Genomic DNA, 17149 nt, shown 5'->3' with positions numbered 1-17149 from the left:
TAAAGTAGTGTCTACTTTGATTTGAACTAAGTTCTGGTACTTTTTTTTCAATAAGCAATTGCACTTCTGATATTAAAATAACACCCTCTGGTAACCCTTTTTGTAAGAAATGTTGTTTTAATTTTCTGACCTCTTCTGTTGCTTTCTTACTCTGATGGTAAATCTGGATTCATCATTGTCAGAGTCATTGACATTTATTTTGAAAGTAGTCAAGTCTGAAGCAGTTATAAGATGTCAGTCGATACATCCTCTTTGTTGAGCACATTGTCAGTATTTAGGTACTCTTTTGTAGTTTTGTATCAGTTCAATAAGTTCTTGTAATTCACTTTCTTCCACAGAATTTTCATTTGGTTTAGTAACATTTTCAATGTTGGAATTGAAGTTAATTTGTGGAGGTTTAATACTGGCTTTCATGAAACAATCTCTTACTGTTGTAGTAGTAAGTTGCTTTATTGGCATACAAATCCATAAAACTGTATCCAACACACTAATGCGTTTAGAAAGCCCATCAGCATCTGTAACCTCATTCATTGTTGACAATAAGTACCGCGACATCCGTTTTTCTATACTGAATTTTAAAGTTCTGAATGATATCCTGATCAAGTGATTGACAAACTGCTGTAGTATTCAATTATATATTTATAATTGAACAACTTTAGTAGATAAATTCATTGTCTGCGCCCGTTATTGAGAAGTATTAATACCACTATAAAACTGCCAGAAATTATCAAAAGTGTCTGGTATTAAGAGGAGTTTTGTTATTGGAAAGTGTTCATTCAGGGAAGTTTCACTGTATATGTATTTATATATATGTAAACATATATATTATTATAAACACCTTTAAAATATCCATTTTTTAACAGTATGTAATTTTTGTAAGTCTTATTGGCTTGTATGTGGTTTTCCTGCACAGCTTCAGTCAATTCCATAAAAATGAATTTAAAAATAGTAACTTGAATTTTATAAAGCAGAAAATGTAGAATGATGGTAAGGAAATCATGGGACTGTGAAAGAAATAGCTGTTGCTTGACATTTTTTAATACCTAATTTTAAATAATAACTTATTGATAAGCATCATAACAGTAGAATTATTATAATTATCAATCAAATAAAGAAGAATGATACTTGTGCTTTTTTCTTTTTTTTTTCAAGTTTCACAAACATTTTCACAGTATGCATTGCTTCATCAGGTGAATAAATTTAAAATTATAAATCAGTCAGTTATTAAAACCTTTAGAGCAATATTCTCAGTCAATAGAACTCATTTGAACTACTGAAAATTGCTCATTGACAGAGTATCTCTAAAGATTTTAACAGTTAACTAATTTTATATTTCTTCACCTGATGAAGCAGTGCGCCCTGAGAAAATGTTTGGGAAACTTAAAAAAAGAAGGAAAAAGTACACAGTGTTGCTCTTCTTTATTTGATTGACAGTTGGAACGAATGGTTTTAACACTAATTTTATCATTATTCTTGTAAATTGTTTCAGGTGTATTCTGTACTGAACCATTTCGTATACCTTTTGCTGGTAAGGTTGACATCTGTTGTTTTGATAAGACTGGAACCCTAACCAGTGACAATTTAGTAGTTGAAGGAGTTGCTGGCATAGGGTCAGTTTAATAATATATTTCATATTACAATTATCACCTTTTTTTAACCTAAAGATAGCCATTAGCATTGAGATAATATTTATTAACCAATGCAGCATAGTAAATAGAATCTTGTTTACCTAAAACACTCCAGTAGTTTTGTTGTTTATTGTTCACTGCCTTTTGGTAGACTTTTATTTCACACTTTTTACTTTTATCTGGTGTTCCTTTTTTCAGATGATCTTTTAAGTTTATTACCAACTAGGCCACCTAGAAACAAATATTTTGAGCCGTTTGTAAATTTAATATATCTATATCCAACAAATTTTATTAAAATCAATATTATGAACATTCAGAGATTTTTTATCAGTTGTGTACTTGCTTGTAGAACAATACTCGAGAATGTTTTGTACCATCAAAGGATGTAATTTATGTTAAGGTTGTGGTCAAGCAGATGATTTATTCAGTCAGTTTATTGATTATTTTCATTCATTTGTGAGTGCAGTTAATGACTCGCATGTCGTTGAGTTAATACAGTTGATAATTGGAATTAATGTAGACATGAACTTGCTCTGCTGCCATAAACACTATTGATTACATTTATCACTGTGGTTCGAGTAACTGAGTTACAAAGATGGCTTAATGAAATTTGTATTATACTTGATTTAAATAATTTTTTGATGTTCAGCTGTCCATTGAAATGTAGTTCAGTCTAGAAGTGGTTAGTGAGGAAAACTTGTGAAACAAGTTGAGCTGAGCTTTTGTTAATATTTAATTATTTCTATTTATTTTTTTATTTTATTTTTTTTTTGCCTGATATTTAGAAAAAAACTATAATGGGTTGGCAATATTTGTTTATATTTACATGATACTACTTAGGTTAGATTAGTATGTGGAAAGAAACTGAACTAGTTCTATCCAATAAGAATTTCAATTATTTTGCAACTATTTAGACCTTTTTCTAACCCTCTCCCCTGAAAGAAATGGGATTCCATGGAAAATAACATAAGATCTGTTATAGATTTTGAAGTGAGAAGTTTTAGAAACACACACACACTCTCTCTCTCTCTCTCTTCTCTCTCTCTCTGTGTGTAAGAGAGAGAAAGAGAAAATATATTGAAAATCACACTAATTATGTAGAAAATAGACAGTGGGATTTTTTAAAAAATACCTTAACCCATTGCTTGAAAAAATTAATTTTGCCTTTGTATTTTTTTATTTTTATTGTTATGATAGTTGTATATTCAAAACCCTGTTACTTTTAACACATTTAAAATTTAAAACCTACTTTTTATTTATGTTATAAAGATTAATATTTTATTAAAAATATATTATATGAAATATATTATTAAAGTTTAATTAGTTTTTTTACAGGGAAAGACCAGAATTTGTAACACTTTTAAATGAAGCACCATTAGAGAGTGTTCAGGTTCTAGCTACTTGTCACTCTCTTGCACAGTTAGATGATGGATTAGTTGGTGATCCACTTGAGAAAGCTACTTTAACTGCTGTTGAATGGAATCTTACTAAAGGTAAGATTAATTTCAACGTGTTTTTTAAAAGGCGTTTGATTACATGTAGTTTTAGTCTGAAATACTTCACTACGTGCTGAATGCATATAATGAAGCTGTACCCATTGTTGTTAAATTTTCATGATCCATAAGAACTTATTTAAACATTCATCCTTTGCAATTTTATTCTTACCTTCTATTTTCCAGCATGCTAGTCCTTAAACACTTGCAGTTAAAAATGTTCATGTTGTAAAGGATGAAATACTTTTTTTCCAGGATGTAAGTATTATGATTTGTCATTGTAGTTTTCTTTAAAATTCTTCAGATATACATTTCAATACAAGTAAAATTGTTGAAGCATTAAACTTTAACTGTTGTTGGCTAAAGAATAAGTAAAATACATTTTTTAAATTAAGTTTTTTAGTTTAAGCATCTTTTTTAAATATTTAGGGAAAATAAATATTAAATATAAAATATTAATCATTCATTTATATCTTGCAGTGTGTCTATACCTTATGTGCGTGAATTATTTTCTCCTAAACTGGCTAAATAGTATGTAATACATTTAGAGTAATATTTTACAACTACTAAGCAATATTTTTTATTTTAACTTTGAAGATGCATCTTTAAAAGTACGATTGTCAGAAATATACATTTTTTTGAGCATACAAAATATGTTGAAATATAATTTACCTTAAAAATTAGGTTATGTGTGGTAAATCTGGAAGCATTTATCTATACATAGTCCTGCTTCACATTCTGGGCACCAGTAATAGCTCTCTTTTCCTTTTTCCATTTTTGTCACAAATACCACATCTTTTCTGAGGCCTTGCTATTACTTTTTTACCTGATGAAGGAATTTTCTCTGAAAGTGTCTTTCAGTCAATCTAGATAGGGGTGGCTTGCCTACGCACGAAAGGGGAGATGGAGGGCATTGCCAATGCCGCAGTAGCAAGGATAAGCGGATGGCTACTTGAAAATGGTGTGTGGCTTGTTCCTCGCAAAATAGTGGTAGTGGCTGTTGTGGGAAGATGTTGGTTATGGAATTTTGAGATAGAGGTCGATGGGGTGCGGGATGTGGAGCAGCATAGAGTCAAATACCTGGGTGTTTGGATCGGCAGATTGGAACTCTTCACCATCCACCTGCAGGAAGCAACAGCAAAGTGTGAGAAGGTAATTGCGACATTGGGATGGCTGATAACGGCACAACAGGGACCGAAGGCGAGCAGATGAAGATTGATCTTGACGGTTACACTGTTGTCACTGATGTACGCAGTCCTGGTCTGGGTGGAAGCCCTGGACTGGATAACGTAGAAAGGCTGACCTTGCAATGCAAAGCGTTGATAAAGGTGATGGCTGTATACCACACGATATCAGGGGACATGGTCGAGGTGATTGCGGGAACCCCCTGATAACGCTTTGTGCCCAGGACTTGATACATATGCAAAAAGGGGATCAGTAATTCTGGCAGCTATGGGACCTTGGTGGGATGTACTGTGTGTTTTTAGTGGTATGCTCTCTTTGTGACTATTATGAGTGTTTGTGTTTAATATTAAGAGTTGTTGATGGTGTATCCGGAGCTCCAGGTTGTGCAGATTGTGGTTATGTTTTGTGACGATGACTACGGAGCGGTGTGTTATTCCAATTATAGTGGGATATCTGTATGGTACGAGACCTGTGTTGTATTCGTGTTTAAGCTTAAGGATATAGTAACGTAATGTAGTGTAAGGACTGCTGTGTGTTGAGCTTTTATATATGTGTGATGTGTGCTAGATGGAAAGTCATGGAAAAAAAGAGCTTAAAAAATACTGAAGTCTGGGTCAAAGCATGTGGTTATGTGTAGAGCCAGGGAAGTAGTCTTTTTGCCGAGGACATCTTGGCTCAACCACATGCAAGAGTGGCTTGGGTCGGGGTGCTTCCGAGGACGAATAAAGAACCCTCATGGGATGAAGAGTGGGTGCACGCAGTGGGGGACAGGTGTGTGCAATGCATGCTCGAACCCTGGTTAGGTGTTAGGGCTGGGAAGAGTAGCTTTTCTGAGGAGGAGCATTTCAGCCATCCAGAAGAGGAGGTCGGGATGCTCTTACGATCCAGGAGAGATCCTGATGGGCAGTTCCCGATGGGAACTATGACAGGGAGTGAGCAGTCTACTGCCACAACACTTGGGAGCAACTGATGTAATGGCTTCTGGCAAGTGTCTGTTGCCCCCGGGGTGTTTAATAAGGTTGAAAAAAAAAGATGATGATGGCGGGAAGAATGACCAGGTTTTGGTGACATTTTATTTGGAAACATTTTATGTTTCTCAGTAAGTTCAGTAATGAGAATTAACCTAAAGGAAAATTGGTCGGCTGTAGGGTAAGTTTTTTCCATATTGTATTGGAATTATAATAAAATTTAATGCGTTGCACATGTATTTCTTTAGAAGTATGGAAAATTTATTCGCTAAACTTATTAAACAAACATATTTCATATCACACACAACTATTTCTAAACAAAAATTCAAAAACAACAAAATAAATAGCAATTAAAAAGAAGTAAACATGATAAGACTCAGTGGTTGAATTTCTAACCTTTAAACTTTCAAACTTGAAATCAAACAGCTGATTTTGATTAAGAAAGTAGGTCACACAGGGAAAAATATATGAAAATATTTGTCAATCCTTGTAACACAATACTGTATTTACTAATTGTTCGTTTGTTGAAGAGTAAAGTCAGTAGATAGCACCATATGACTGTATGTTATTGTGCGTTAATATATCAGCAAAACACGGACCCAGTTGTATTTGACATGACGTTAATGTAACGCCATAACACACTGAAGGGTTAAATATTACCTCATGAAATCTAATTAATGATTTCAGATTACCTTATTTAATTAAGAATTGTATTTTTAATGGAGTATGACTTTCACAACTGCAATATGGGTTTATTACTATTTTATGTGTAAGTTTTTTTTTAATTTTAGGAGATGCAGTTATTCCAAAACGTGGTAAAGCACCTGGAATGAAGATCTTTCAACGTCATCATTTTTCATCTGCATTGAAACGTATGTCAGTAGTTGCTGGATATACACTGCCTGGTACAACAGATACTACTTATGTTGCTACTGTGAAAGGTGCACCTGAAACATTAAAATCAATGGTAAATTCTATTAATAATGGATAGAAACTACTATTAATATGTGTTAAATAGCTACAACCAACTCTACAATAAAGTGATAGCATCTTTACCTTTCATCTGGTTGGTCCTAGGTTTAAGTTCCAGATAGGCTTGGCATTTTTCACGTATTACAAAAATTCATCTATCATCAACAGCTGTAATTGGGCAGTTAGCCTGTAGTTGCTTAATAAAAAGAAAGAGATAACTATTATAAATCAGCTATATAGTTTGTGGCAAAGTAATCAGCACAATTTAGTCATGCTTGCAAAATAACAATTCTGAGGTTACTGTTGTTATTCTTTATATTCTTTTTTAAATTTATTTAGTGACATTAGTATTGATAATAAAGTACTCAATATGAACAATATTCTTCCAAAATTATGGCAACTCCAAGCAATAGGCGATAAAATTAAAATGCATTTTAAAAATCCAGACTGGTTAAAATCTTAATAAAAGAACATTATGATTGCTTGTTGAAGCTTAGTGAAGACTGATTAGATGTTAAATAAAACTATTGTGTAATCCATGTTACTGTTATTTCTTTCAAACAAAAATAAATATTTTTTTGGAAAAGTACAGATCTAAGAAAACTACTGTTTACAGCTATTTATCCAGCTGTATGCTTCATCGGATTAAAATATTTTACCAATAGTTAAACAAAATAACATGATAACCTGTACATCCTGGAATGAAAGTTTTGTTTACAAGCAGGTTTCACAGATGTATGGCAGTCTTGAGTTCCTTGTCGTTTTCAAACCGTTGGCCGCTAAGCCACTTTTTCAAATGCAAGAGAAGGAAGTAGTCGCTAGGTACAAGGTCAGAACTATATGGAGGGTGGTCAAAAAGTTCCCAACAAAAATCTTGAATCTTTTTCTTGATTAACAATTGAAGCCAAAGCTCAAAAACTTTTGGGCTGACTGAAATATCTAACAGACAGAGGCTAAAAATATTCAGGCCATTGAATTTAATTTTATATAAAAATTTCCACGTCTTATTTTCATGCTTTACGGTTTCGTAAACCATTCACTGAATACTTTAGTTGAAGTCACTCTGTTATTACTGTGCTCTAGCGAGGTTTATTGAAATTATAGAAGAAAAACAAACTATTTGCACATTGAGGTTATAAGTGTTGTTTACTGTTGAGTTTGGTTCATGAGGTGTGTATTTCACAGTTTTTTCAACTGTATCAGAGGTGATACAGTAAGGTTTTTCTTTATATCGGTATTATTTATGTAGTGTGTGTTTATTTGTTTTTTGGTAAGGTTATGAGATTGATAATTCTTTCTTTTGTTTTGTAATAACAAAGACGTTTGTAATTACGGATGTTTTATTTATTTTTTTCTGTATTTTATTACCGACAGCTGACTTCATGAATGTTTTTGTTTAATAGGTTAGGACCTATGTACAGTTTCTTGTTGTCACTGTATGTCAATTTTTCTGTTAGTTCACATTAGTGTAAATTGACAGATATATAATTTTGTCAGTTTTATATTATATTGGATGAGATAAAAAACTGTCAGCTTAGTAAATTAAACTCTCATGGAATCTGATTCAGAATCATTTGAGTCTGTAGAAAATTCTTTTAGTTAAGGTCAGGAAAACAATCCAAATATTCAAATTGCTTTTGAAAAATTAGACGAACCTATTTTTGAAGGGGAGTTAGATGATTCTGATTGTGATCCTGATTATATTGAATCTACTCCAACTGGTAGACCTATTAGTTTCTCTGATGGTGATACTGATTATGATTATCAAGCTAATGATATCCTAAATAATGAAGATTTTGATAACCCCATGTCATCAGCCAGTAATGTGAGAAATATTAGGACATCGAAAAGAAAGTGCTTTTTGTCAACAAACAAAGTGATACAGACTAACGGTGGTCATTTATTGATAATCTGACATCACTGCCAGTGTTCAATGAGCACAGCAGAATTACTGCTCCTATTGATGAAACTTCGACCCCTATGACCCCTATGTATTTTCATTTTTTTCCAGAATCGTTCATTGCATTAATAAAATAAGATACAAGCAGATATTCAAAATCTATTACTAATATGCTAAAAAGAGAATCAATTGAAGAAAAATAGCATATGGGGAAAAATGGGTTATAGTGAAACTATATGAACTTTATTTATTTTTTTCTACTATAATTGATGTTTGCATTATAAAGAAATCAAAGATAATTGGGCTAACGGAAAATTTGTGCACTCTTCATAAGCCGCTACATGTATGTCAAGGGATCACTTTCTTTCTATTCTCTCGAACTTTCACCTTAACGACAACAATCTGTATATTCCTTACAATAAAGTTGGACATGATCCGATTTCAAACTAAGTTTATTTCTAGATCAATTGCTTTCACAGTTTGCTGCTTGCTTTTCCCCTTATAAAAATTTGACAGTAGATGAAGGAATATCTGGTTTTTGAGGAAGGCTTCGGTTCTGGGTTTATAATAAAAATAAACCTGACAAGTACAGGATAAAGCTGTACATTGTGTGTGATCAACTGGATATGCTCTTCAGCTTGACTGTCAGCTTTACTGTCAAAAGGGATGATAAGTCAGTTATATCACTATTCCAGATACTACTGTTTCAGTATCTTGATAAGGGGCATACTATATTTATGAACAGATTTTTTTACTTCACTGGCTTTATTTGATTTTTTATGGCAGAGAAAAACAAAAGCTGTTGGCACCTTTATGCCGAATCGCAAAAGTTGCCTAAACAAAATGTAGTATCAAAAAAATTGAAGAAATCTAAAAATCTGTTTTTATGAGACATGAACATCTTCTATATCTAAAATGGAAAGACACAAGAGATGTTTTAGCATTGTCATCAGCTAACAATATGACTCGAACAGATGTTCAAGTTCTTTCAAAGAAGGGTATGATTACAAAATCCAAACTTGATGTCATCGTTGACTATAATAAAAATAAAATCGTGTTGATAGAAATGACCAAATCATTTCTAGGGTTCAATGTGTTAAGGCAGCAGTGTGAGGATGTGCGTAGTCATAAAGGGGGATTACGCCAGACTACAGTTTCCCATGTCATTGATTTTGGATCACACATCTCAGTTTGGTAAGTGTTTTGCAGTACACGTCAGCTGTAATTGTTGATCCATGTTCCAGGAAATCAACGAAAATGATGCCCTTTTTTGTCCCAAAAAACGGTAGCCAACACTTTTCGACTTGAATACAGAGATTGCTTAAACGTTTTTTGGTTTTGGGGAACTTGAATGGTGCCATTGCATCGACTGTTGTTTCGATCCTGTGTTGGTGTAGTATATCCACATCTCGTCGCCCGTAAAAATGTGGGAAAATCAGTCATCTCAGTCTTGTCAATAGCAAAAATGCTCGTCCATTGCAAATTCTTTGCTCTTTGAATTGGTTGGTGAGCATTTTCAGTACCCACCTAGCACACAATTTGTGTTATTCAAGCTTTTCTGTGACAGTCTTGTAGTTAGAGGTGTGTCCAACATGTAGAAATTCATCAGCCAGAGCACTAATCATCAATCGCCGGTCACATCGCAGTTTTCGGTTCACTCGTTCAACAATTTCGGTGGTCTGAATACTGGGCCTGTCAATCCGCTCTTCATCATGCACATTTGAGTGGCCATCTTTAAAGTCTCGACACCATTTTCTAACCTTCCTCTCACTTGTTACTGTAAGTCCGTCCATACATTAGGCACAACTCCTGATGACTATCAGTAGCTGAAGAACCTTTTGCACACAAAAATTGAATCACAGTGCGCACTTCACAACTGGTAGAAGAAGTGATTGTCGCGTACATTGTGATCTGCATTCACTGGCAGACAAATGACTACTGAATCAAATCAACTGGTGGCTTCGTAAATAACATTTTAACCCTGTAATCTTGGAATATTAAACAATTTAGAATTTGGTTTTTAGATATTCAGTGAGAAGATTACTCGCACCCAAAATCTAGTTGTTAAATTTTACAAAGTAAAAACTGAACTTTTAGTTTGTTGTTTATAAATTGTTTAGCTAATGTACAAGAACACTTCTTCATGTGATTTTTTTACCTTTTTTTCTATGTGGTATTAATCAGTATGTTTTGTTGTTATAAGGGAATGTTATTTTTGAACATTTAAAAAGAAGAAAAAGAGTTCAATATCCGTATCCTATATATATATATATATATATATATATATATATCGATATCGATTATATGCAAAATTTATATAAATAATATATTTTTTACCATTTTTATATTAACTCGCTCTTAGATTATGTATGCGAGTTGTATGGTGTGAGCTTGTTTTGGTAAGTTTGGATTTAAAATTCACAATCGTTTAAAATACATCATTTTACCTACTGTAACAACTGACGAGCTAATGATAACATTCTATTAGTTTATATATTAGGTTATACAGTTGTTACTAGAAATTTAGTACAATAGTGACCTAAGTTTTTGAAAAATGTAGTACTTTTTAACCAGATCTGAATTTTTGGATGAAAATCACAAATATCTCGAAAACGATCGGTTCTAGCACACTGATAAATTTTTTCAACCTCCCCCCAAGATGATACCTCATCCGCCCCATCTGCCGGGTACCACCTGTCAGATGATAATATTTCCAAGTGCGCTTGGGACGCTTTTCAGAATTGGGAAGGGGATGCAATGAGGTGCAATCATAATATCTCAGCAACTGCTCGTCCGATTTTCATGATTTAAATGGTGTATGTATCAGCATCAAGCACTACTGTTTAACGCATTGGGTACACTCTCAATCAACTGAATTTGGTTATCCGGGAATTAAATCTTTTAGCCCTATGTTTTGATTGCACTCGCCCACCATAAAACATACCGACCTGATCTTTCGCTAAATACACTCAAAGCTGTGCACTAGCACAGCTGTAAAGTATAAACTTATAAAGACTAAAAGTAGAAAATAAAAAATATGTAAAAAAAGATTTTTAAAAACAACTGTTAATTAAATGTGCTAAAAAGTAGAAAATAAAAAATATGTAAACACAAATCTTAAATTAAACACACCAAAATGTAAAAAATATTTTTAGGACAGTATTTCAGAATGGATTTGATAACAAGCTTTGATGGTGATATCTAAGATTATATGAAAATCATAGCTTCAAATTAAAGATTTGTTGTTTTTGCCAATTTTTTCTTATGTGTGACGAATGACCTAAAGAGTGTGTGCAGTGCAAACGTGCATAAGAAAAAATTGGCAAGAACATCAAATTTTTAATTTGAAGCTATGACTTTTACATAATCTGACATATTACCATCAAAGCTTGTCAAATCCATTCTGAGATACTGCCCTAAAATAATTTTTTACCTTTTAGTGTGTTTAATTTAAGAGTGGTATTTTAAAATATTTTTTTGCTTATTTATGAGATTGTTTTTCTTCATAAAATAATGAACTATAACCAAAAAGTAGGCACTGGAATGTACCGATCACCAGCGGAAAGTCCTGATTTGTTAATGCCAATTTCTGGGGTTAAATTTCTAATTTAACTTTCGTTATATCAATTTTCATCATTCAAAAAAAATATTTTTATGCAAGAGGTAATCAGTTTTGGTCACCTAATAATCCAATTCCGAGATGCTGCCTGCCAGGGCAACTCGTCTGGAGGGTCTAGTTGTGAAGGTGTGCTGTAGGCAAACCCTGCAGCTAGTATGTGTACTATATTAATGTCAGTAAACTGTATCTTATCTCTCTATATTTGTTTTGATTAAATGTTAGATTATTTTGTTTTAGCAATACAGTGATTATTGTATATGTGTTTTCATTATGTTTTAGTTTCACTCGGTGCCAGATAGTTATGATGCAATATATTTAACTTTATCAAGGCGTGGAGCTCGTGTTCTTGCTCTAGGTTGGAGAGAACTTGGTCGTTTATCTCATCAGCAAGTCCGAGATTTAACAAGAAATTCTATTGAGACCGAACTTAAGTTTGTTGGGTTTGTTATAATTTCATGTCCATTGAAGACTGATTCTCGAGCTGTTATTAAAGAAATACTTCATGCTTCTCATATGGTTTGTTTTTATTTTATTTTTAGATTTATATTACAATTTTTCTTTTAGTTCAGTTAATTTCTTTTATCAGTCTAAATATTAAAATATAATCTTTTTTTAAGATATTAAATCATGACTGGTTTTCTGGGGTTTTGCTTGGGAAACAGTATTAAGTTCTTTTGTATTTGATGTATTAGATGAGTTAGATTTTGGAATAATAATCTTTCTGCCATAATCTCTTGTTATAATAGAATTCAACTGAAGTGTGCTGATGTTTTGTAATGCGTTTTCTTTCCTTCATTTTACAGGTTGTTATGATTACTGGTGATAATCCATTGACCGCATGTCATGTTGCTAAAGAGCTCAGATTTACTCAAAAAAAAGAAGGAGTTCTTGTCTTAACAAAATTCCAAGAGGATAATTGGTGCTGGGAATCAATTGATCAGTTGCAGAAATTACCCCTTTGTCCTGATAAGTCATATAAAGATCTCATACATGATTATGATCTCTGCCTTACTGGAGAGGTAATTTTTACACTAATTATTGCTTTTTTTAGCATAAAACAGGATATACATTTTTAATTTGAGACCTGTCTATTTCAGAGTTTTATAAGATTTTGATTTTTTTTAAATTGTTGAATTGATTTATAATTTTTTTACAGGATTAAAGTTGATTAATGGTTATAATTTTTAAATTGTTTTTAAGTTATTAAAACATTAGTCATCAGACTGATAACTGAAATTTAAATAATAATTTTGTACCAATGCATTTACTGCAGGGAGTTGAAGGTTTAGTTTTTTTTCTCATACTGGTATTTTATTTAATTTACTTACTCCGCTTTATATTTACTTATATTTTAATGAAGAAAATGAAGTAACTTAATGACTAATAAGTTATACCATTATTGGGGTTGAAAATGTATGCCAACTTCTTTAAGTTCCAATTTACTTCCATAAAATTTAAACATTGGAATATTCAATATTTCTTTTTCAGAGTTCTGCCTCCAGGAAAGATATTAGTATTGTAAACAAAGAGAAGAGGTTCAGGCTCCTTACCTCCATGGGTTTTTATCTCCCAGTTCTGAAGAACTGCTTTATTGTAAACCTTTTTTCAGAAAAGGTTTACCCGCAGGAAAAGTTAAAAAGTGTAGAAGAAGAGGTTTTGGCATTCATCTCAAGTTCTCAAGTCTCCAATATCAACAAAAATTGAAATATTGAGATATCAGAACTGTCTTTTTTTTCCAAAAAGCCACTATCTTCAAGAGAACTTGAAAAAAAAATCTCCAAGAGGCTCTTACTCTCTTACCTGTCATGGTCTCTAATTTCTTAGCCATCTCAGTTAACAAGTGTTCTTAAAATTATAATTATTACTCTGCAGAATGACTTTTAACATCAAACAGATTTGAAACATTTATAAATATGCAGGAGGATCCTTTTTGCCACTAAATGACTGTTTCTCGTTAGCCATCTAAATTAACTAACTTGAATTATTAAAATTATGGTTCAAAATGTGTTTACTTTCAACAAAATATTTGTTAATTTAAAACTGGTAGGTTCATTCATTCTTTTCTCCAAAGATGGCCATTATTGGAGACATCTGTTTGAAAAAATGTCGTTTATCTTCAGAAAAAGTTAAAAAACTAATAATTAAAAATTATTTGAGTCTGTTGCTCCACCTCAGTGCTTTTAAGCTCCTTATAAGTAAAAAAAATTTTTTAATATTCAACCTTAGAACATATAGAACCTCAATGATGTAAAAGTGGTCGGAGAGAACTTCTTTCAAATCAAAATTAAATTAAAATTGAAATTATTTCCTCCCTCCTTTATGAATATGAAAATATTTTGATGTTAGAGTAATAAATCTTCTATTTTTGAATTTAGTAAAAACTTGATTCGTTTGGATCTAAATTAAAAAACTTTTATTGTGTTTGGATCTAAAATTCATTGAATTAAAAATTCAAAGGGGCCTCGCATTAGCATAAAATTAATTTTAGAAGGAATTAATAGTCAAGTAAATTACATTTTATAAAATTAAACACGGTGTTATACATTTCATGTTAAGAAGAAAAAACTTGATTCAATAAGCCTGGTAGTATCTCCCATTTTGTACTATTTCTGTCAGATAATCTTTTCTTAAGCTAAAAGAAGTACCAGTTAACAAAATTTGTATGGGGAGTTAAATCATAAACCATCCATGATTGAAGTATATACTATACAAAATATTTATGGGAAGGCATTCTCATATCTAAAAAATTTCACATGATCCTTCCTGTATGTAACAAATTTTAAAGATTTTACTTTTCTATATAATTTTTCTTACTAGTTTTTTCTGTTAAGTGTTTACCAATTCTATAAGTAATTATCATTTCATGCATGACCACTTGAGTAAAAATGTTTATTCCTGCTAATAAATAAATGTATAATTTTGTTCTAATTATTCTCATTCACTTATCAGACACAGACTACCTTTTTCAGCTTGGCATGGTTATTTATCTAATGGTTAGTCTTATTTGTCTAACAGTTGAACGCCTAATATGGTAAGATTCATGTAAAAGATAAATTAAATAAAGCCAGTTCTGTAATTTTGTTCTTGATCATGTGTGTGGATAAAACTGTTTTATTTTCATTTTACTTTTATATTACATATTATGGGGAGACTCCAAAGACAGACAGTTTTCTCATATTTATATTGCAACAAAAGGTCATTAAAATAACGAGTAGGCAGAACAGTAAAACTTCCTGTAGACAACTTTTAATATCAGTAATTTCAACTTTTATCAGTTATCGTCAACTTCCTTGCATTTATATATTAGTCCAGGAGGCGGTATTTGTTTTGGGTTGGATTTTTCTATGTGATCACTAATTTTTGCTTTAATGTCTCCAGAATGTCATCAGAAATGATCATTTCATTATGTGCCAGTTGAAAAAGGTATGCTGAAAGTTTTGTTAAAAAGTAATTGCAAAAATATCAAATTTTTTCTCCTATTTCCCTAGATAATTCGATAACTGTTCATTTTAGAGAAAAGATCGAGAGAGAAAAAAGTTTCGTTATTAAATTTTACACACATTATCATTGGTTGCAAATTGAAAAATACATTATTATGTATTTTTGTAATTAAAAAAATAGCAGTAACTGTCAAAAAAAGGAAAAAAAGTTTTTGGGAATTTTTTCCAAGTACTTATATATAGGATCTTCAGATTTTGTCTCAAAAGACTTTTTGGTATGATAAAGCCACATACCAAATTTCAAAAAAATCTGTCGACAGTTTTTGCACAATAATTTTGCATCCAGATTAAAAAAAAAAAAATACAGTTTTTCCAAATTGTGTAGAGCTTGAAATAAAATCTCTAGATACTTGAAAATTTAGTTACATCATATACTTTCAAATGCATGTTTGAGAGCATTCAAACTTTGCAATGCATTTTGAAAAATTTGAAACGGTTAAATAGGAGAGCCTATGGAATTTTTCAAACATACTTGCATTTTTAACAAACAAAATTGTTGTTTATTTTTTTAAAAATCGATGTCTTGTTAGGTAAAAAGTCCAAATATCATATTGGCAAATGTGAAGTACTGCTAAATATCAGTCTATTAATTTATTCGAAAATTTACACAATGGTGGTCAACTTTGATGGGTTATATCTCTGGAGATAATTAACAATTTGAAACTTTTTTTTTTTAAAGAAGTGTCTTCCAGAAGTACTCTCAAGCCCTGCTTTTTAAAATTAATTTAGATAAAAATTCATGAAGCAAAAAAATTGCAAGTATGTTTAAAAAATTCTGTAGGCTCTCTTAACAAAAAAATTTAAAATAGGAATAAAAGGATATTTTTGCGATCTGTTTTTTTTTTCTTCACTTGGTGCATAACAAAATAATAATTTCTGATGATATTCCAGAGGCATTAAAGCAAAAATTAGCGATCATGTAAAAAAAGTCAAACATGCCCATTTTAGAACAGATACCTGGACTATATATCTTGTATGCGATTTTGTCAAAGATAATCTTAAAAATATTTCTTTGGTTGGCGATAATCATAACTACTGCCAAGGCAGAAAACAGGAGGATTTATGCTTATACTTTTTTCTGTTCCAAATCTGATTTTTCTGATCATCAGATTTATACAGTTGTTTCAATTATAATATATTTTATATTGGTTTCATTATTTCAACTTTTTTTCTGTCAAATGATTCCTTATTCAACTATTCCTTCACTAGTATGTATACAATTAGTGGCATTTTTTTTATGATAGCTGTTTCTAAAAGAATAAGTGAAGTGAAAGAAAGGTTATAAATCCACTTTGGACATTATAACTACAATATGAAGATATTGAATGAGTTGCATTTATTATTTGTCTGTAATTGGATGAATGGTGTTTTCATAACGTAATTCAAAGCATTCCTCAATGTTTCTCACTATATTTATTTAAAATATTAATTAATAATCTTTTGTAAATATGAATTATGTAACATTGTCAGTAATAAATCGGTTAACATTTATCACCAGATAAGGGGGGCTAAATTTGAGTGATATTTATTGATGGAACAATTAGTAGTTCCACCTCTTGCTGATCAAATAAACAGGATTACTTATTTCAATGTTAAAAATTCACTAGTTAAATCAAAATGTTTTGTAAGCTAAACTAAAATGTAGGAATATGTCATATCAGTTTTCTTCAAGATAAAAAATAAATGCACAGTTAGACTTTAAAAAGAAAGAAATTGTAGTGTTTCCCAGTAAATGTCCTACAGAGTACAAATTTTCTGGTAATGGTAAAATGTTTTATTGGCAGTTTATGTTTTTTTTCTTTAATTTCTCAAATGTAAAACTATTACATCTGTGAAAAGTATTGGTGGTGTAAAAATCTTGAAAGAAAAATGAGTTTAGTAATT

General features: G+C 31.4%; 1 protein-coding gene across 1 annotated transcript in view; it reads left to right on the top strand.

Annotated features, from left to right (window-relative positions):
- Positions 1-17149, top strand: part of LOC142319145 (endoplasmic reticulum transmembrane helix translocase) — an 86048-nt gene that overhangs the window by 48702 nt on the left and 20197 nt on the right. Inside the window, exons 9-13 of the mRNA XM_075356109.1 lie at positions 1490-1610; positions 2964-3121; positions 6066-6241; positions 12045-12281; positions 12569-12784. Of these exons, the coding sequence (XP_075212224.1) occupies positions 1490-1610; positions 2964-3121; positions 6066-6241; positions 12045-12281; positions 12569-12784 (908 nt within the window). The remainder of the gene's footprint in view (positions 1-1489; positions 1611-2963; positions 3122-6065; positions 6242-12044; positions 12282-12568; positions 12785-17149) is intronic.

Source organism: Lycorma delicatula, chromosome 2 (genome assembly GCF_047948215.1).
Source record: "Lycorma delicatula isolate Av1 chromosome 2, ASM4794821v1, whole genome shotgun sequence".
Classification (NCBI taxonomy): domain Eukaryota; kingdom Metazoa; phylum Arthropoda; class Insecta; order Hemiptera; family Fulgoridae; genus Lycorma; species Lycorma delicatula.
The sequence above is the reverse complement of the archived record's forward strand: the minus strand, read 5'-3'. Positions and strand labels throughout refer to the sequence as shown.